This window comes from Doryrhamphus excisus, linkage group LG19 (genome assembly GCF_037039965.1).
Source record: "Doryrhamphus excisus strain RoL-2023G ecotype Guam linkage group LG19, RoL_Dexc_Guam_v1.1, whole genome shotgun sequence".
Classification (NCBI taxonomy): domain Eukaryota; kingdom Metazoa; phylum Chordata; class Actinopteri; order Syngnathiformes; family Syngnathidae; genus Doryrhamphus; species Doryrhamphus excisus.
The window spans coordinates 8,852,242-8,873,102 of record NC_136375.1 but is presented as its reverse complement, the minus strand read 5'-3'; the positions used below and the strand labels follow the sequence as shown (position 1 = coordinate 8,873,102).

Below are 20,861 nucleotides of genomic sequence, written 5' to 3'. Positions count from 1 at the left end.
GGAATGTTTTCATAGTTAGAGCATAGAAACCGTGTTTGTGACTTCCTGAATTCGGGTTTAAACATTATTAGAACCCTGCAGACATGTAATAACACTCCCATTATTCTTTGTTTACATCACCTTGCTCAGGCTACGGGATAACTGCAGGGACAAAATAGATGACCGGCGCTAGCCCGGCAAGCTAGCGAGCTAACTAGTTAGCCTCTCAAATTCACTTATTCTAACTTTAACCTTATTCTAACTTTAAGAATGGTTCTCAAAAGTAGTGGGGACGGAATGAGAGAATCATTTTCCCCCCACTCGATTTAAGCCATGACTCGGCGCTGCTAGCTGTTAGCCTTCATGCAGTGTGAAAAGTAATAATGTCATGTTTCATAACATTACTGACTTCATAGTGACAAAAATACAACAGAATACTACAACTTGGCTTTTAGGACTAGTAATAGGCCATTGTCATTGTCAACCATGAAACAGCCATCATTTATAAATTATTCTTTAAAAACCCGTGATATAGCGAGAGATTACTGTGTATATACAAAGGTATGGTGCTTATCTTCAAATAGACATGGTTGATTAATCGGAGTACGTTGTCTATTAAAGCAGGGATCACTTAGTAAAAGCGGTATACCAAATTATTGTTGTTGTTTTTTAAGTTTTTAAGTTGGTGTTAAAAAGATATTACTTTTTTTTAATGCCATGCTAGCATGATACAAAGTTATTTGATTTGTCAAAACATTCCGATGCAACTCCAAAGCATGTAAATTAGGGGCGGAGTGGACCTCAGGTACCTCTTTTCACATTCAATATGGTCAGGGAGGAGCTGGGGAGGCGTAAGAGAGTGCACAGTTTGTGACCTCTATTTTAATAGTGTCCAGTGCCTCACCTTTAGTAAACCTACGTTATGTGCTGTGGAAGTTTGGGTTGGGGGGGTTTCATAAAAATTACCAAAATAGACTAGCTAAAACAGGGGTGCCCATAATGCGGCCCGGATGACATTTGAGGACCGTGATAAGTGAATTTCCTTATTTATATATGGAATATTTTCGCATAAAAAAACCTTCTAAATACTGTTTTTAACATTGTTAGAGCCCTTGACATGAACTAACACCCCTATAGTCACCTTTACGATCATATTACCCAATATAGTCGACATAAGAGTAAATAAGCCATTCACGACATAAATAAGACTCGTGCTCTTGCATGTTCCCAAGGAGGAACCATGCCTGTTGTCGTCTGGTGCCTTTGTCTCACATCGTAAATTACTGACACCTAGTGACAAATACACAGGGATGACCGAGTCAAACCTCGGTATTCGTACACCCCAATTTCCCGAGAATGTTTTTTTTTCGAAAGTGTTGCCTCGGTTTTCATACAATACTGCACATAACAAGCGAGTCCGTTTCTCCTGTACTGTATAATTCTGCATTTTTTATTGTGTGACTGCTCAAAAAAACCCACCATGGGGTCAAAGAAAATCGAAAGTGCTAACAATTTAATAAAGGTCAGAAGCACTGTTGAATTTGAAGTCTGCATCAACCATAAGCACCATCTATTCTATCTATTCTATGTTTTCTGCGTGTAAAATTATTCTGTATAATATTAATATTTATGAGTGTGTCGAATTCATTGGATTTACGTGACGTTTGTTTTCATCAAACATTCATTCATTCATTTATTTTCTACCGCTTTTCCTCACGAGGGTGCTGGAGCCTATCCCAGCTGTCTTCGGGCGTGAGGCAGGGTACACCCTGGACTGGTGGCCAGCCAATCACAGGGCACATATAGACAAACAACCATTCACACTCACATTCATACCTATGGACAATTTGGAGTCGCCAATTAACCTAGCATGTTTTTGGAATGTGGGAGGAAACCGGAGTGGGAAAACCCACGCATGCACGAGGAGAACATGCAAACTCCACACAGAGATGGCCGAGGGTGGAATTGAACCCTGGTCTTCTAGCTGTGAGGTCTGCACGCTAACCACTAGGCCGCCGTGCCGCCCTCATCAAACATTTTGGTAATAAAAATCGAGGTACCGTTGTATCGCACTGATTTGCTTTTGCAACACACATGTTTCGTTGAGCAAAAAGACAACTCAACAAAAAGTATCGAAGTGACCCCCATTTTTTTTTTTCATTTTTATGTACGCAACCCTTGCTGGGAAAAAAAATGGACACCCCTGCTTTAACGAGTGGTTTTGTTTACATACACATCCCATGGTATACACATGGCTATCACCTACGTTAGAGCAAACTCCTTCAAAATATGTCATAGAATCTCATTTAAACAATCCTGACTTTACATATATATTAATGATTTTCAAGAATGGGTTTCTACGGATTCATCGCGCTTGAATCTAAGCTAGTCGAGTAATATGGCATCCAATCTAAGGCGTGTCTATCTTGGGTAACAACGAAAGGGTTAATAGTGTTGACCTTTGCAAGCATGCAAATGCAGAGTGTTTTTTTTTTCCTTTCAAGTGGAAGCACGCACAAGACAAGCTGAGAGCGACAAGCCCCTCGGCCCGGCGTCGTTCCTGCAAGAGGAAGGACTCACGCATGCTGGCCACAACATTCAACGAGAGCCAAGACAAAAGCTGGATTAAAAAAAATGCTGCCTTTGCAAGGATAATACGCTCATTCATGATTGCAGTTGTAGCTTGAATTACACTTGGACCTGTTCCTAATATTTTGGATGCTTTAAATGATTAGAAACTGCATTCATTCACTGCAAACTATAACAATAAAAAAAGGCAATCCTGCATTCCTGCTGTTTTTGCAATACTCTGTCTCTTGCTGCCACATGTCCCTGTCCTTTTTCCTGGTGTGTGATGCAGAGACTTTGACACAAGCTGCAAAAGTACCAGCAAAGGAAGGATGATAAAGGATAAAGGATGCAAGCTGCACCTGCTAGCTACACATTTTGTAAAGACAGGCAATTTGTTTTCTTTGCAATTAAGTAGGGATTAGAACTAAAATAAGAAGCACTTTTATCTGTTCAAAGCAGAATTTTGACAGAACTCTTGTATTGGATGCTATTACATAACATTATTAGCCAGCTAATCCCCCTTTTTTTCACTCTAAACTCTTCCCTGGAATCCATTAAGATTCCCTGAAGATGTTTCTCCAGTGGTTGAGGTCTGGATTATCACTTACGGATTGTGACTTTTAAGTATCGTCTCCTATACAACCCTTACTAAAAATGTGCTGTAAAAAGACTCATTAGGGAGGGATTACATTAGCGAAGACAGTATGTACTTAAAAAAATAAAAACACCGTGATGGAAAAGCAAATCAAGGCATGATTGATGCACGTTTGCCTCCTGAGCTGCACTGATTGAATACAAGATCATCTTGCAGTCTCCATCCCTTGTGGTGGTTGCTGTGGCGCCACCACCTGTCTGCAAGGCAGGCACACACACGTGGGTACCTCTCTGTTGGTTGCCATAGTTGCAATGGTTAGACAATAAAAAAAAAAGAAATTCAGACCTCCCATTGTGTCACAGGTGTGAGGTAGATGAAGCAAGGAGAAGGGGTTGCTTTAGGATTTCCTCCACCTCCGAGTCCGGTGGTGACTTTGGGGCTCTTCAGGGGATGAGGATGAGCCTCCCAGTGGAGATGTGCCGTAGCGTTCCTCCTCCTCTGGGGGGTAGAGGTAGGCCGACGACCCCGGGCTGGAGGCCGAGGTAGACGCGTATTGGTCCTGAGAGCCCGTGGAAGGCGTTAGCGCCTTGTGTGGACACTGAGCCACCATGTGCGTGATGCTCTGGCAGTAGTGGCATTTCTTTGGCTGGGGGGGCAGGCCACACTCCTTTGCGTGGTGGTCCAGACCTCCACAGTTATAACAGCTACAGGGGGGCAGGAAGGACATACAGATGTTGCTTTAAATCTGCATGTCACATGATTTCACTGTTATGGGAGAAATTATGGTGTCATCTGCAATAGCACCAAGTCACCACTAGATGGAAGTATGGCTCTATTGGGAATCACAAAGCCAAATGAGTGCAATTTATGGTGGGATGTCACCAGCTGTTTTCAATGAAATAGCAAATATACGTAATTTACTGAGTCCTTTTACTAATAATAAACAACATTTCCAGGGCCAGAGCCGCCTTTGACAACATGAATTTAACGCATTAACCTTGAAGGGTACATGCATGGATTTGCATCCTATAGTAGCAATCAATGACTATTATGTCTATATGGATCACCTTGAGCGTTCCTCTGTGGAGGAAGTGGAGGTTTTGTTCCTTTATGTTGTGCAGTGGTTCCCAAAGCGCCCTCCCCCTCATCTAATGCAAATTAATGTGAATTTACTCTCATCACAAAGTTTGGGGCACATTTTCTTAGGCCCCCAATCCCTCCCTAGGGTGAAAACTACCGATGTTACAGATGCACATACATAGACACCCCATGAAAACATTACATGATTTATATAGGTGTGGGTCCACATATGACACTCTTTATGTTGCCTCCTTCTCCTGTGTCGCACCACTTCTATGGAATACTATTAATCCAGGCCTTGATGGAAGCACTAATAGAACTATTCATAACTCTGTCATTCTAATCGTAAGAGGATATTTTTCATAATTAAAAGAACCCACATATCCAGAGAAAAGAGCTATAGAAATGTATGAACATTATTACCAAGAATGCTTCTAAATGGCCTTCATGTGTGTTCCGGTATGACACGGAAGAAAGGACTGTGCATGCATGGTTTGATTGAAATTCCCCCCCTCCAGAGATGTGGTAGATAGACTTCTACGTAAAACCAGCAGGGGGCAGAGCAGTGGGGACGAATATAATAGGAAGATGAGGTCACCTAGCATCTCTGCATGCTTGCCAGTGCCGCCTTTCACCTGAGTCACAGTCACTTGACCACTGACACAGGATCAGTTGTCCCCAAATAGGCTGAATTATTCAGCCATGTAAAAGGACCTTCTTCCGGATAGCGTTTCCTGTCATGTAGCTTCTTCTTCCGCAGAACAGGTGTGATGCAGCTTGTAAGAGGAGGGCAAAGGGAGGAGGCGACATAAAGAGCATCACATGTGGTCTCAAGTGTACATAAATCACTTTTGGTTTTTATGTGGCGTCTCCATGTGTACATCAGTTCGCCATCAGCAGCAAAAAAGAAGCTCTCGAGGAGATCCATATGGAGATTAGTCATTGATTGCGTGCTACACTGCAATGTGATGCAGATCCTTCCCTGCACTCTTTGGTGTCAACACTACAAAATTGATTTTAGAGTAGCATCCGTGTAGGGCAATGTGTATGCTTCCTTGGCATAACCATAGCAACAAGCATGTGCAATTGTGGGGGGCTTCAGATATAGCTCAGTGCGGCTCATAAGGAGAAAAGTATTTGGACACTTCGTTACATTTTTAGTTCTTTTTCAATGACTTTTGGATTATTCTACTGTATACATCCTATACAGACACACTCCTGTTTTATGTCATTCATACTGACCGGTCTCCCTTTGGTTTGCGTTTCTGGAGTGGGACCTTCCCTTTTGGTCTCTTCTCACTGCCTGCGCAGGGTCCCCCACCCGGTCCCGTCACCCGTAGGGACTCAAGGCCTTTGGAGGACTTCTTGTAGGTAAACTCCACCTGCACACCCTCCTTTAAGCTTCGGAAGCCCTCCATCACCAGCTTGCTCTGGAGGGAGGAAAAAGACTTGAACTGATCTTTCAGGGAGGCGGCACAGAGGTCTAGTGGTTAGCGCGCAGACCTCACAGCTAGGAGACAAGGGTACAATTCCACCGTTGGCCATCTCTTTGTGGAGTTTGCATGTTCTCCCCGTGCATGCGTGGGTTTTCTCCGGGTACTCCGGTTTCCTCCCACATCGCAAAAACATGCTAGGTTAATTAGCCACTCCAAATTGTCCATAGGTGTGAATGTGAGTGTGAATGGTTGTTTGTCTATATGTGCCCTGTGATTGGCTAGCGACCAGTCCAGGGTGTTCCCCGCCTCTCGCCCAAAAGACAGCTGGGATAGACACCCCCGCGACCCTCGTGAGGAAAAAGCGGCAGAAAATGAATGAATGAATGAATGCTAGGTTAATTAGCCACTCCAAATTGTCCATAGGTATGAATGGTTGTTTGTCTATATATGCCCGCCTCTCGCCCATAGACAGCTGGGATAAGCTCCAGCATCCCCGCGACCCTTGTGAGGAAAAAGCAGTAGAAAATGAATGAATAAATGAATGATCTTTCAGGGCACATAGAATATTGTGTGTTACGGCTATATAAAGAAAGCCAGTATTGAGCATTTAAATGCGACTAAATTCTCGTGAACAAGCTGACTGATGATATAAGACATGCACCAACTGCCACAAGAGTGTCCACGTCGGGATTTAGTAGCTCACATGTGCTGCGTTTATCTGCTTTTCGCAGAGGCACCACTTCCTATGTGGAAGCTGTTGCAGCCATTTAATAATTTTCTCCTGTGTGTTATGACCACCATTCATCCTATCCGCATCATCACCGCCGATTGATTTAGTTCCCGCTGAACCATTGAACGATGATTTATGTCTTCCTGGTGTGGCACACAGCAGACGCCTGATAAAGAGGGGGGGGGGGGCTGCATCAGTGACCTTGGCAAACCACAGTTGTGGAGGTAAACACCCCCCCCACCCCATATAACACCCAACGCCTCACAAACGCCTGCTGTGAGTGTCAAATGTAAAGAAAGAAAATGTACTCAGTCGTGTTCCTCCATTATGGCTGTTACCATGACGACAGGACAGTATACATGAAGCAAAAGGTACTTGAGAGATGCTACTGTATCTTTTTATTTATTTACCTTTAATAGGTAACATAAATACACTATACAAAGCTGATATTTAATAAATCATGAAAACAATGTCAACATTTGAATTCATTTCATTAATGCAGTTAATTTCCCTCATCGCATCTCTGTCGGTTGTTCATGTAGTTGTCAAATTCCGATTAATCTAAAAACAATTGTGATTTAGTAAATGCATTTTATTACATGTTGTTAAAGTGCATTACATTTGAAATACATTTTACTGTAGCTTTTACGTTAAAGTTACCAACTGCATACATAATGTAGAAACTTTGTCATCATTTCATGTCACGCTTCACTTTGAATTGAAAAACATTCATTTATTTTCTACCGCTTATCCTTATCTTCGGGTGAGAGGCGGGGTACACCCTGGACTGGTCGCCAGCCAATCACAGGGCACATATAGACAAACAACCATTCACACTCACATTCATATCTATGGACAATTTGGAGTCACCAATTAACCTAGCATGTTTTTGGAATGTGGGAGGAAACCGGAGTACCCGGAGAAAACCCACGCATGCACGGGGAGAACATGCAAACTCCACACAGAGATGACCGAGGGTGGATGAAAAACTATAACACTGTAACACTATAGTTAATAAAATGTATTTATTGAGAGCGACAACAGAGTATAGGCCTGTCAATCGTTTGCCTGTTTCGGTTATTTGTGTATTGGATTTGGCCTTAAGGGAGGAGTGAAGAATGTACAACATACACACAAGCAGTTAATAAAAACCGAAGGGATCTCGTGATTTTCTGTCACCACCGACGCTTAGAATTGGGTATTAGTGATCCAACTAAACAAGAAGCACATCCTTTCCCTCGTCACTGGCAGGTGACGCAAGCATGAGTCCTTCATAAGGCATGCATCATCTCCTGACTAATAGTGAATAATCATTACCGCTTCGTCTCTCCAGGTCAAAGTTGAGTAGTCCCCCCCCCCCTCCCCTCGACCGCCACCCATACCTCCCCCACCAAAACACAGCCACTCCACTCCAAGCACATGCTACTTTCACAATGCATCCGTGAGGAAGCCACACAACCCCTTTTGTTCAGTAGCGGTGCACACATGCTGCATATCCTCCGTACAGGAAGTGGAGGATCTGTGTAAGGCTTGAAAATCTAACTATTAAAGTCTATACACAATTTCATATACACCTTCAATATAAGTTAAAAATTTGCTAGAAATTCTAAAAAAAAATCTTTAAAAAGTTCTAAAAAAAATTGGAGATCAGCCACCCCAGATTAAAAGTTCTATTATTAAATATGACTCTATAGATACAGAATACACTCCAAATGATTTCATCAATTTGATGGGTTGTCCATGTGATTTAATCCATATTGGTTCATTACACTACATTACATTGGTTCATTGGCCGAGTGTTTGTGGGAGGGCTATTAAAAAAAAAACCCAACCCTAACCTGTAATTGGAGTACGGTCCTCCGAAATGACCTGGCGGGTGTCCTGACCTCTTCTGGAAGTTTACGCACAGAGGTCACGAAAGGGCATGGAGTGAGAGAAAGACGGGCGGGGGTAGGGATGGAGGAGTGGCCTGGAGCAGTGTAGGAGGAACGAGTGAGGAAGAAGAAGGAGGAGGAGGAGGAGGAGGAGGGAGGTCATGGAACGCCTCCAGTGCATTCTGTTCAGCTCCAGTGGAGGAGCAACTTCTGATCAGTAGTAGTGTGTGGACGGGGTGTGTGTGTGTGTGAGGAGGGTGGGGGGGGGGCAGCCTGGGGACAAAACTCTCATTTGATCAAGAGCCCCCCCCTGACAGATTCCTAAAAACTAAAGAAATAGATCAGTGGATTCTGCATTTTTCAAATAAATGCCTAGCTGTGCATTTTAGCCTATATATATGTGTGTGTGTGTGTGTGTGTGTGTGTGTGTGTGTGTGTGTGTGTGTGTGTGGGAAGGACTGTACAACAATCAATACAGACTCTGACATCCTGGCTAGAAATAGCCCTCCTTTTCACCAGCCAGAGCCCTCGTCATCACCAGAGCCGACAATCAATACAGGAAGCGGTAACGTGAGGGGATGATGGGGAAGCAGAGATGACCGCCATCCTCCCCCAACCTCCTCCTCCTCCTCCTCCCCCCCGCACCGCACCGCACCCCCGCCCCTTCTCTCCATGGCGACCACCAGCTATGGCATGGCTAATTATGAGATGCTTTGAACACGCGCTCTACAGCTGCACGGCGTGCCTGCAGCGTCAAGAGGGAAAGGGAGGTGACATTTGGCGCTTTTTCGCGAGCAGGAAGTGGACAATGCAGAGGGACAGCATAACGCGTAGGAAAAAGCTAAAGCGAGGGGGAACTACACACGGTCACATGGGTGAAAACCACCAACAAAGCCACCCTTAAGAAGCTCAAGCATCCTCTGCATATTGTCATTAGCAGCCATGACCCTTGACCCCGGCCCCGGCCACCCCTCCCCCCTGTCAAACACTTAAAAGCCTTCATGTTCTACAACCTCACATTAACAACACCTTCCATTAAGGCTGCACGGGCCCATATTTAATGTGAAGGAACCTGCAGAGTGACTGCAGCTAACAGAACCCCCAGGCTGATATAACTGAGCCCACTCTCAACAGAACCACACCATACATTATTCATCAGGAAGGGCGAAGAATCACTACTCATAAAAAATGGAAAAACCTCAAGAAAACACCTAATGACCGCTAATTCCTTGAAAAAGATGACATGCGTTTGTGTTTGTTATTAACATGGCATGTCACGTCACGCTTAGGTATTTTCATCTGCAAACATTTAAGACAAGTGTGATTATGATTACAAAGTTCTAACTCATCACATAATCAAATTAGAAAAGTCATTTTTTTAATATTGCTGTTGAAGTATTGAAATACACAACACATTTAAGTACTAATTACAATGTGTTCATCAAGAATAAGTCAACAGAATTACCATTTAGCTGTGATTCAATATAGGGCTGCAACTTGTGATTATTTTCTTAGGTGATTAATCCGAAGTAATCAGGTGATCAGTTCGGCCTTTGATGAAGCAAATCAATATGAACCAAACACAGTTAGCGATTCAGAAAAGTGGCAAAGCTGGAGTGGGACAATTGGTACACTCTCATGGATGACTTTAAATCACATTTGAAAATAAAAAAATAAGGATTAATCAAATACCAAAAGTTGTCGATTAATTGGACATTTGATTCATCGTCGATTAATTGTTGCAGCTCTACATTTAAGTACAAATTATAAAGTGTTTTTTGTATTATTCAGAATTAGCTATTTTGTTCTGATTTAATATATGAACAAATACAAAATATGAATAAATACTGCTAATAATTGAGTTAGAATTTCACTGTTATTTTATTTTTAACTGTGTTTATTCTAGCCAATTTATTTCGCTTATTTAACGTTTTTATACAATTGTTTGTTTTTATTTTATATATACGATGGAACAAATGATTCCTTACCCAAATTAAACTATGAAAAGTCAAATCATTAAATGTTCACTATTTGCTTTCCTCTTTTATTGATCATATTCATGAAATTGGGTGGAAAAAAATTAAATACAAATAAATATAATTTTTGACAAATCAGAAACCAATCTGGATTCTTAAAAAAAGGAAAGATGCAAACAAGTCTCCTTCTAAACATACAACCGACTAATATGGGATGCACTTTCCAGTGGGACAAAGCATTTGCATTGGATTCTTTTCCATTACCGCATGAGCATGAATGCATCACGGTGAGCTCTGGATGACACCCCAAACACATCACATAATCGCAAAAGCATTACATTCGGACACAAATTGGTACTTGAGGCCTGAAAAAGGTGTCAATTTGTAACCAATAAGAACGTATGACTTCTCCTATACAAAATCCTATAAAATTCTCACAGGAACATTCCTGTTTAGTACTGAGCCAATCAAAAGGAAGTCACATGACTACCGTTTTTTGCGGTGTGCAAAGTCGGCCTGACCTAGAGGTAGTGTGTGTACGTTTGTGTGTTTTTTTTTGGGGGGGGGGGGGGGGTATAACATAGAGACAAAGCCTGACACTAGCTATCTGGAGACAGAAAGTGGGTGGAGCCTGCATGCCAAACAGTGACATGGACCAGAGGTTAATCTCACTAGGGGCCCACTTTAACCTCGCTGCCCAAAACATACTCACTGCTTCTTTCTATGGAGTGCACGTGCACACACACACGCACGCACACACACACACACACACACTAAAAACTGGAGACATCTCACAACGGGTCCTCATGCATGGAGGTATGAAGTACACGCTCACACAGCAACCGTAAAATGAACACACACACTCAGGAGGGGCAGCCCACACACTGTACAACATTTCAAACTGATCACCGACAAAGGGCAAACAGCATCCCTGCCCCCCACCCTCAGCCCACCCCAGTCAAGCCTCCTGTTTTTTTTTTTTTTGTCTTTCAAGAAATTCCTTAAAAGAATTCCCGAGAAGAGAGCACCCCTTCATGTCCCAGCGGGAGCTCAAACACACACACACACCTAAAAGGAAGTGATGAGATAGAAGAGCCCTGATGAAGAGACCTCCCGCTCGCTTACTCACACAAACACACTTGTCTTTTCCAATCTTTCTCAACCTCTCTTTTAGCACATCAATCAAATGATTCGTTATTATGTTACATCGCCTGAAAAATTATGGAAATATGCACACAACACACAATTTGTTCTCATTAAAAGAAGCATAAACGTGTATTCAGGGGTTAAATTGAGCGCCGAGTACAACAAATTCATACATGTTGGCAGGTCTGCACTAATATTCAAAGTCCTCCCACCGCACCCTCCCCCACTGTTTGAGAACCGCTGGCTTAAGTGATTGTGAATGGAGAGCGGGGGGGGGGCATCATTACCAAATCTGTTAAGATTTGGAATTGGTGATACTCTGAATGTATTTCATTGACATAACTGTGGGTGGCGGCATATGCAAATCGACGTAAGGATCGTCGCATTGGATTGTGCAGGTGCACCTACTACTATGTACACTACCGGTGAGGCTAGCGTTTCTTAGCCAATGCATTTAAAAAGGGGTAAAACTGCAGCTTTGTCTGTGGTGACAGTATATTATAGGATCGTATAGTAGCACTGATTATTCAACAGAAGCAACACAGGCTGATTAGGTACATTAATCATAATATGGAAGCTACATGCTACTCTCACTGAACCTTCTTTCTATTTTTAGACACACATGCATTCGGAGAGCCACTGCATGAAGTAATGCAGTGTTGGGGTGGGGGGGTGAAATGCATATGATGGTCAAGGCTGAAGGCCACACTGTGCATTCTTGCTTCTGTCCAAAGTTTATTCCCTCTATAAAAAAGGGGGTTCTAAAAGGCTTTGTTATTCAGCATGTAGTAAAATATAACACAGATTTGAAGATCAGCATTTCAGAATCCATCAGAGATGATGATGATGATGTTACACCACGTCTTGCATATCAAGCGCAAAACGAGAGATCCCAGCAAATTAAAAATAAACAGGGAACCAGCAGCACATCGTCATTTCCACTTGCCACATTAAAACAAGGCTATAAAAGGGGCAATTTAACACAGGAAATAGGATACAGTCGGATTGGCTGCAGAATGGGTTGATTGTACGACCAGTGGGATGAACATAATCTGCATGTACGGCTACGTATGAGAAGTATAACCAGAGGTCAAGTACACAGCACCTTACCAAAACGTATTTGGACCACACTGACATTTTGAAAAAATGAGAGCGGGAAGTGGACATCGTGTTACTAGAACACAGTTGCAATGTGGCAAGAATAAACAATTAAATTGCGCCATAATAAAAATAAAGTTGTAATATTCTTAGAATAAAGCTGCAATGTTATGAGAATAAAGTACCAAAATATATTGATATGAGAATAAAGATGTAACATTGTAATGTTAAGTGAATAAAATTGAAAATGTCAAAATTTACAAAACTAATACATTTAATAAATCCACAAACTAACAGAAATAACTAAAAGAAGTATTTTGATATATTTCTGAAACATATAAACTGTAGTCCAAATCTCAACACAGGTATACATTTGTTAATCTTACATTTGGACTTTATTTTCATAAAATTGTGTTTTTTTTCTCATAATATAGCCACTTTATTCTCATACCATTAAGACTTTTTCTAATAGTAGGAACATTTTATTCCTGTACAATTAGATATATTTTTTAAATTGAATTATAATATTGTCTCTAACAATTGGCCCTCATAATTGTATGAGTTTGTTTTTAAAAAATAAACAAACCGACAGGGTTCATGAACCTTTTTCTTTTCTATGTAGATTTTTCTCCATCACCTAAACATATCAATTACTGTACATAATTATATCAGTTATGATCTAATATAGATTTCATGCCATAAACACAAAATGTCAACCACAGGGATTTGTTTACTTTAACAAATCACATTAAATGAGCTCATATTATGCAAGAATCAAATACAAGCCAATGGGATTTTTACACCAATTGAATGGAAATGCTGAAAAGTGACATTTTTCACCAATTAAATTTTATTATTTTGCTGCACCACCTTAGAAGGTGCACAAACAGAATTTCAAATCAGGTGGTAGATTAACTGAAATTAAATCATATGACACATTTTTAGCATTATCTATGTTATTATATTTAAGCAAGATTAAATGAGATTAGTTTTGCACCTAAATGTCCTATTCTTTTTTTTAAATCTTGAACGCACCAAGCATTTAAAGTGGGAATCCTGAAGCAAGTGTGGTTGGGTCCAAGTGGAAGACACTTCTACTCTTCCTCCTCCCTCTGAGGGCAGGAGGTAGGAGGAGGAAACTACACTTCATGCATGTGGCTGAGAGAGGAAATAAGGCGTGTTTTTTTTTTCAGGCTTCATGTTGTGTAAAGCTTGATGATCCACGGGCCTGCTGTTGGAGCATCATTTTAAAAAGGTAGCAGTTTGTGTGTGTGTTCGTGTATGTCCACCTACTTGGTGCACAAAAACGTCCAGAGGGGGGTCCACTGGGGTCCCCTCGCTGCTGGTCATGGAGATAAATCCAAAGCCCATGCGGACGTTGAACCATTTGCAGAAGCCTGATCCTGACAGGACGTGGGGTCGAGTCCGGTCCTCCTGCTCAATGGACCTGGCGGGCCCTCCTACAAGATAAAATGCACAGTATATTTAAATTGAGGAGGGGGGAATTCCCTCTTTGCTCGTGTGAGGTTCACGGGCGGTGGTAAATCCCAAACTTCGCAGCCTATCTTCCATAAAAACACGTCCCCCACTATACTACGTTTAAACTAACACATCTTTAAAAGTTTGTCTTCTGTTGTGTACATGTAAAGGACACACGGTCCGATCCCAGTGTGGAGTTGTAGGTGGTACTGGTCCAAAAAAGGCAGGTGTACACATGGTGATCGAGCTTTAACTGGTGGCCAGAAAAGTGCGTGAAGACACATTGTTCATACACAAACGCGGATGTGTTACCAACAAGGAAGAGGCAAATTGAGCATTTTAAAGCGTTACAATCGCATAGTTTAATTTTTTTTGTATGAAAATGAGGGGGGAAAAAAAGTAACCTTCGGCCATGTTTCCCCGCGAACCCTCTGCGGCCAAGTTGTGGTCGAGAAGCTTCTTGTGCAAGCACTCGCTGCGGTGGTCACCATGAATCCGACGTCGTGGTGCCCATCGCTCACCAGTGGGGCTCGCATGGTGCGGCCTGCGTGGTTCCGCTGGGTGTCGGTGTCATGTCTCCCTCACGACTTCCCTTCGAGCCCCCGTCTTTCCTCCTAGCAGGCTGCACCCCCCCAGCTCAGCAACATCCCCACGCTCACTCTCTCTCTCTCTCTCTCTCTCTCTCTCCTTCACTCTCGCTCTACAGACTCCGCCCCCTACACCTAGCTCCTGCGCTCCGATTGGCTCTCGAGCTGGCTGTGCCCGTTCTCGTCAAAGATACACGTGACCTTGTCAATAGTTGTTTTTTTTCCGCCCAGCAACGCTTCTCTCATTGCTATTAGGCAGCATGAGGAGAAATCCAACTTGCAACTTTAAATATGTGAAGAATTGAGGATGTTTGTTGTATTAGTTTTATATATTTTATTCAGAAATGTCAAAAAAAGCTCTAATGTTTTTGCATTTTGCATTTTTTGATGCAATATAGTTTAGTCCATGTGGTGAATATGGCCAAAACATGCAGAAGGAAAATAAAGCATGTAAAACAGTGGTGAGCACATTTTCCCCACACACAAAAAATGTAAAAGACAGGAGCCATGATGATATTTAGAATTTTGTACATATATACAATATTAAGAAGTTATTTAAACAAAAAAATAGCCTGCTTGTCAGCAACAACATTACACTTTTTCCCTCTTTTTCTCACCATTTTTAAAACAAATAATTGTATTTTTAGAATGTGGTGCACACTGGAACCCTTCACTGACTAATTATATTTACAGTCAAACTTATTTAATCTCTGTTGGATAACATGCCCTGATTGAGTTATCTATACAACAGACAGGTATAGATCTAAATAGATATACTGTAGATATTAAACAGGCTCCCTGAGGTCAAGCCAGAGTGTTGAGGTCTTATTGTGGGTTTAGGTAAGTGCTTAAGTGTTGAATATCTGCCATGATATGTGCATCTTGCTTCCAAGAACCTTTTGTACTTGTCTACAGAGATCAGTCATTTGAATATGAGGCAGCATGGCAGCAGAAAAACACAGCCTCATTTTTTTTTAATTATGTATACAAAAAATATGTGCATGTGACGCAAAAGATTTGAATGACCATCCTATTATTTTTATTCCCAATATCTCCTAAAAGGAAACAAGCTATTGCGCCAAAACTTGAAGGGCGCAATCTTTTGTGTTTTTAATTTCCTGTATGCAGTCAGTCCTATCAAAGGAATGCTGCTGTGTCTTTAAATATCTTCCTATTAGGTCTGGTTTTCTCCGTGCTCTCTCCATGTTGTTTTTGAGCTCCCTCGGCATGCTCAAGTCACCTCCTTGTATCTTTTTAGTGGGCACCGCAGCGCAGGGCTGAACTCACAACTTTGGAATGCGACTGCAAACCCAGAAAAACAAACCTGCTGAAAACTGTTATATTTTGCCTGTCGCTTCCCAAATCAAGCCAAAAAATATGAGGGGGCTGTTATAACATTGATTGTTCTAATCAACATGTGGCCATGAACATTTATGGGTATTGGGAAGTTCAAGCTGTTGGTCCTTCATCATTGGGCTCACTATTTGGCAAGGATGAGGGAAATCTCACTGTTCTGATCCAGTGCCTTATAGCAGTTCAATATGTCCTTTTATTACAATTTCTACTAATCATTATTTAGTTACTTGCAAAAACAATGCAAATGCTATCAGAACAATGTGGAAAAAAGAGAAACCCCCACTACTATCTCCCATCTAAATTGGTGCTAGCTTTCCCAAGACGTGTTATAAGAGGAAAAGGGGGGGAGTGGACACGCTGTAAGGAATGGAACAACAACAAGCCCATCTCCACCCACCAAAGAACCTCAAAACCCACCCTCCGGAATTCACTCGCTCTACCCCCACCCACCCACCAACCCACCCACACAGACACATTTAGGCCCAGCCCAAGCCAGGCCAGGCCAGGCCCGGCCCAAGCCCAACCCCTGCACAAATAGGGCCTGTTTTTGAAGATGCTTGTAGTGGAGGCCAGACGATTACCGTTTGGGTCACAGGGCTGGATGCCAGTGTCACATGTGATCACATCCTGGTCGGGCTCATCATGCTGCTAAGCACAAGGTGTCATTAAAGGTGACTCTAAGCGGGCCTCTGCATTTATTCAACTAATATACACAAACACGTACTATAGGGGGCACCCGGGCGGATGCCATATACTTGTATCATCCAGGAAAATGATTCATTATGCATCAATTGTTGAACACTGTTTTGGTTTTTGCTGTAGTTTTGCTGTTTTTTGTCTTATTCATCTTATTGGAGGTTTGTGTTTGCAGCCCAAACTCTATTTACTGTAAAAAAAAATATATATATAGTGAGATTTTGCACAAAATAAACTGATTCAAACACTGCATTATGTATTTATGACAACTAGTAATGAAACTTTTTTTAAGCTCAGTTAACTCAATTTGTTTATTTTCTACTCATCTAAACGTCGTCATTATCTAATCTTTGTTATTGTGAGAAAACAACAGTTTTATAAAATTAAAATAAGATATTAAAAGTAGTTATTAGTCATCTTTGTCACATATAACACAAATCTGACATATATTTTTCATTATTTTATAACAATCCTCTTAACCTATATGTTACATTGGTTTTAGGGTGTTGAATAAACACAATATACACACAATATAAATATACAGAATATACTCGGGGTTTTTTTCTGTATGTGGTCCCTGGTGAAAAAAGGCTGGCCACCTCTAATTTAACCAATTAACTATGGTGGATTACAGATAAGTCCCTCATTTCCATCACAATTATTGCTGATGAAGACCTTCATTTCCATCACAATTATTGCAGTCCATCACTCTAAAGGGTTAAAAAAGATCTGTTTTAGCTACACTATACTTGATAATTATTAGAAGTTGGTGAGTTAATTTGCTGACACCTGCCTAGCTCTCTATCACCACATTTTATGTCAGGTTTTCTATAAATTATGGATTTATGGAAGTCTGCAAAGTACTTTTAGGGCATTTATTGTAACCAAATGATCCAAAATTAGGAGCTAAAAGGTGCTGGAGGGGATAAATTTAGCAAAGGTTTCAAGATTCACTTTCTATAGAGGAAAAGTTTAGTTCAAAGTAACTTTATTCTCCAGAACAAACATTGGAAAGTGGAATCACGTGACCTCACGTGGCACAAAGTGTAGTTTTTAGCAGTGCTCCATTGAGATGAGATTCCTGTGCTGCTTGAATACTATTCCAACCTTCCTAAGGAGAGACTTTGGACTCCCTCACCCCAGTTAACCCGACCCAACCCCCCACACAATACATGCATGCATGCAGGCAGGCAACCCATGCAGCCTGTAGGCTCCCAGAGGAAATGTGTCTTTTTTACCGTGAGTTGCTGTCAATGCAGTTCAAAGGAGTTCATTGAGTTCGTCTCTCTTTTCATTTTTTGGTGAGCAGAGGGGGTTGTTTTTTGTCGCTTATTTCATGCATTCCAGCCACCAATCCTTCACCTTTTTTTTTTTTACATCCACTCCATGAGAATGGTAGAGCTGAGTTGGGGGAAAGCAGGTAGAAGTGTTTGAAGGTTTATTTGGACGTTTTTCCTAAGTAGAAATGTGCTATTTAACTCTTTTATCCGTAAAACTCAATTTATTGACTCGGTCTTAATTAACATCCACTTATGCCTTCACCGTGTGTTTTCTCCCACCATTTGTTGTTTTAGTTAAAGTAATAAAACCTCCTTAATTGTCCAAGTGGGAGATTTCGTTAATTAAAACGTTAAGTGAACGAATAATTTGCATCGTTCTTTAAAAAGTACGCATGCGCCTTGCTGGCTTGTATGCTCGACCATGCAAGTCAATTAAATAAACAAGTCGATTGCTCACTATTTTCCCCCACATATTGCTTAAAAACGTATGTTATTCATGGTTTAAAATCATATTTTATATTCGTGTAGCATTTTAAAATAGTTTTTAAAAACACAAATATAGATCATTCGGAAATAAACATTGTGTCACCTCCCGACTTTGTGTAAATGTTAAAAAATACACATTGAACCTTTAAAAAAGGCAAAATAACAATGAAAGACAGTAGTAAACATTCTTAATGGTTGGACGTAATATCAGTGACGTCATAAGATGGGAAGGGCGCCCTTGGAGAAGCCGGGAAAGACAAAAAATGCACAAAATGCTCCTTTAAGTATCTACTTCCGGCTTTTAAACCATACTTTTCGTTTAAATCGTGGACTTTAAAGGTTGGTATTGCTTATTTTATTTGACTTATGCAACTTTTGTCTTACTTTTCAGCCTCAAAATGACGTGATAAATTGTTTGGGGTTCTATTTCTGGAAAATCGGCCATCGATTACATTTCCTGCATTGAATGAGTTAGTTTAAAATGAAATAAAATAGTGTCTGTGTCCTTTTGTTGAAGACATGTTGTGGTATTGTATATGAATAAAGTGGCTTACCTGCAGGAGATGACGCTGACATCCTTCCTCCAGCTTCGCCAATAAAATATGGCGCTCCAAGCTGCACGTCGCATCGGGGCTGCCCCGTCTGCAATTAAAGACATTTTCCATCCATTAATTTTTAATTGTCACATTGTAAGATGAGCAGCCCCGTTCCCACAGCCGCCACATTTGTTAAGATTTATAATAGGCGTTAAAGAATCCACACGTGACGCTCAGACACTAAACTTTATAAACTGTGAGGGGGTCCTTCAAAAGTTTGGGGATTTAAAGGGAGATAATGAGGTGCAAAATAACTCCACGGTACCCCGCAGTGTTAACATGTGCATGGTATCTCTCAACCCCCATTCTCCCAACCCCCATCATCTTTTTTTTGGGGGGGGGGGGTTGAATCACAATTTCTGCTGAAATCACAAATTCGCATGAATTTCCAAAACAAAGACCCTCCATTCTCATACTTCTAAATCATAATATGAATTGGTATGGATAAATTACATAGCGTCGCCCATAGGTGATCCATTCTAAAATGATCAACTTACCATCACTGAAAGAATGTAATCCACTCATCCAACACAAACATCACATGCATCTGGGTGTATCCTGCACACAAACGTTGCACGAAGAAATAAAGAAATCGATGCAGTTTTATGATTAAATACAACTTACCATTATAATAGTCACATCCTGCAAACAGGTGTTGCAGCAGATTTGGTCCAAAGCTTTTATTGTCACCAGGGCGCCACCTGCTGGTGCGTTTCTGAAAGGCTACAGCGTCATGATTCATTGCAACACCCTAGGAATAGAAACCACACACTATACATTGTAATTGAACGAACAGTGAAAGGTTTAGTACAAACTTTTAGTCTCCTTTATTGTAATTACTTTTTCAGCGTTGTTACAGCGTTCCGATGTGCTTTGAATTTGGATAAGAACCACGCATATGTGTCACTGCTTAAAAAAGATTTTTATTGTGGCTGCAACATTGTGTTTTGTTCCCTTTCAATAGGTAAACAATCAGCATACGTCAAGAGGTAGAAATCTGTCCGACTGTATGGGGACTGACACACACACACACACACACGCACGCACACACACACACACACACACACACACACACACACACACACACACGAACTAATGTTTGTTGTGATACTGCAAACATGCAGCAGAATCACCACTTTGCACAAAGTAGTGTTATAACAAACAAGTAAACAATAAATAATATGTAGGCGGACCGTCTGGGGACACAGGAAGTTACTACACTCATGACAGCAGCTGATTGGCTGATTATAGTAAGTCTGCCTCTGATTTCAATCACATTAGGGTTGTTATTAGGAGAAAGATGTGAATGCCGTGTCCATGAACTTGTGGTTCTTTCAAAGGGGGGGACTTCGGCAAGAAAAGAAGGCAGGACAAAAACATACGCTGACTTATTTAACCCAAGAGATTTTGAGACAACGAGCGATAAAAGCGTAGGTGTCGGCCACCTCCTGGATGACCTTGCTGGTGGGTTTGCCGGCGCCGTGGCCGGACTTTGTGTCCACAAGGATGAACAGAGGGTTGGCCTGCTTGGTGTTGCGGCCCACAATGTGCTGCAGGGTGGCGATGTATTTGAGCGAGTGGAGGGGCACCACCCGGTCATCGTGGTCGCCCGTCAGGAGGAGGACGGCGGGGTACTGGACCCCGTTGTCTTCTGGGACTCGGATGTTGTGGAGTGGGGAGTATCTGAGGTGGGATGGGATATTTTTGAAGAAGTGTAGAAGGAACAGGTGTGGGGGGAAACAATGCGAGATGAACATTAAGTGTGTTTTCCTTTTAAGGAAATAAAGTTTCCATGCATGAGCAGTAGGCCCTTTATTTAGTTTCTATTTCGGAAGGTTTGCAGGGAAAATAGGGAATCAAGTGCACACAAAGTGAAAACAGTATTTTTTGTCATCT

General features: G+C 41.6%; 2 protein-coding genes across 5 annotated transcripts in view; both read right to left on the bottom strand.

Annotated features, from left to right (window-relative positions):
- Positions 1–2,011: 2,011 nt before the first annotated feature.
- On the bottom strand, positions 2,012–14,569 carry lin28b (lin-28 homolog B (C. elegans)). Of its 3 annotated transcripts, XR_009120278.2 has the most exons (5): positions 14,369–14,569; positions 13,779–13,945; positions 5,468–5,655; positions 3,491–3,849; positions 2,012–3,402 (listed from the first exon to the last, which is right to left on the bottom strand). XR_009120278.2 is itself a non-coding variant. In XM_058057777.2 (4 exons), exons 1-4 carry the CDS (start codon positions 14,376–14,378, stop codon positions 3,543–3,545), a joined length of 672 nt encoding a protein of 223 aa, XP_057913760.1. In that variant the 5' UTR covers positions 14,379–14,569; the 3' UTR covers positions 2,012–3,542. The 3 variants fall into 3 exon arrangements, 2 of the variants coding, with proteins under 2 accessions (XP_057913760.1, XP_057913761.1); XM_058057777.2 differs by having other exon boundaries at positions 2,012–3,849; XM_058057778.2 differs by having other exon boundaries at positions 2,012–3,849; positions 14,486–14,557.
- Positions 14,570–19,768: 5,199 nt separating this feature from the next.
- Positions 19,769–20,861, bottom strand: part of prep (prolyl endopeptidase) — a 32,681-nt gene continuing 31,588 nt past the window's right edge. For both annotated transcript variants that reach the window (XM_078799264.1, XM_058056835.2), the window contains one exon: positions 19,769–20,648. In XM_078799264.1, coding sequence (XP_078655390.1) covers positions 20,354–20,648 — 295 coding nt within the window. In that variant the 3' untranslated portion in view covers positions 19,769–20,353. The remainder of the gene's footprint in view (positions 20,649–20,861) is intronic.

What these genes read in the sequence shown, in the direction of transcription:
- lin28b (XM_058057777.2), bottom strand. An exon ending in TGGACGTTTTTGTGCACCAA is followed by an intron (nt 5,656 to 13,778) that starts GTAGGTGGACAT and finishes TCCTCCCTCCAG; the next exon opens with AGCAAGCTGGTGATGGAGGG. An exon ending in CGCAAACCAAAGGGAGACCG is followed by an intron (nt 3,850 to 5,467) that starts GTCAGTATGAAT and finishes GCCCCCCTGTAG; the next exon opens with CTGTTATAACTGTGGAGGTC.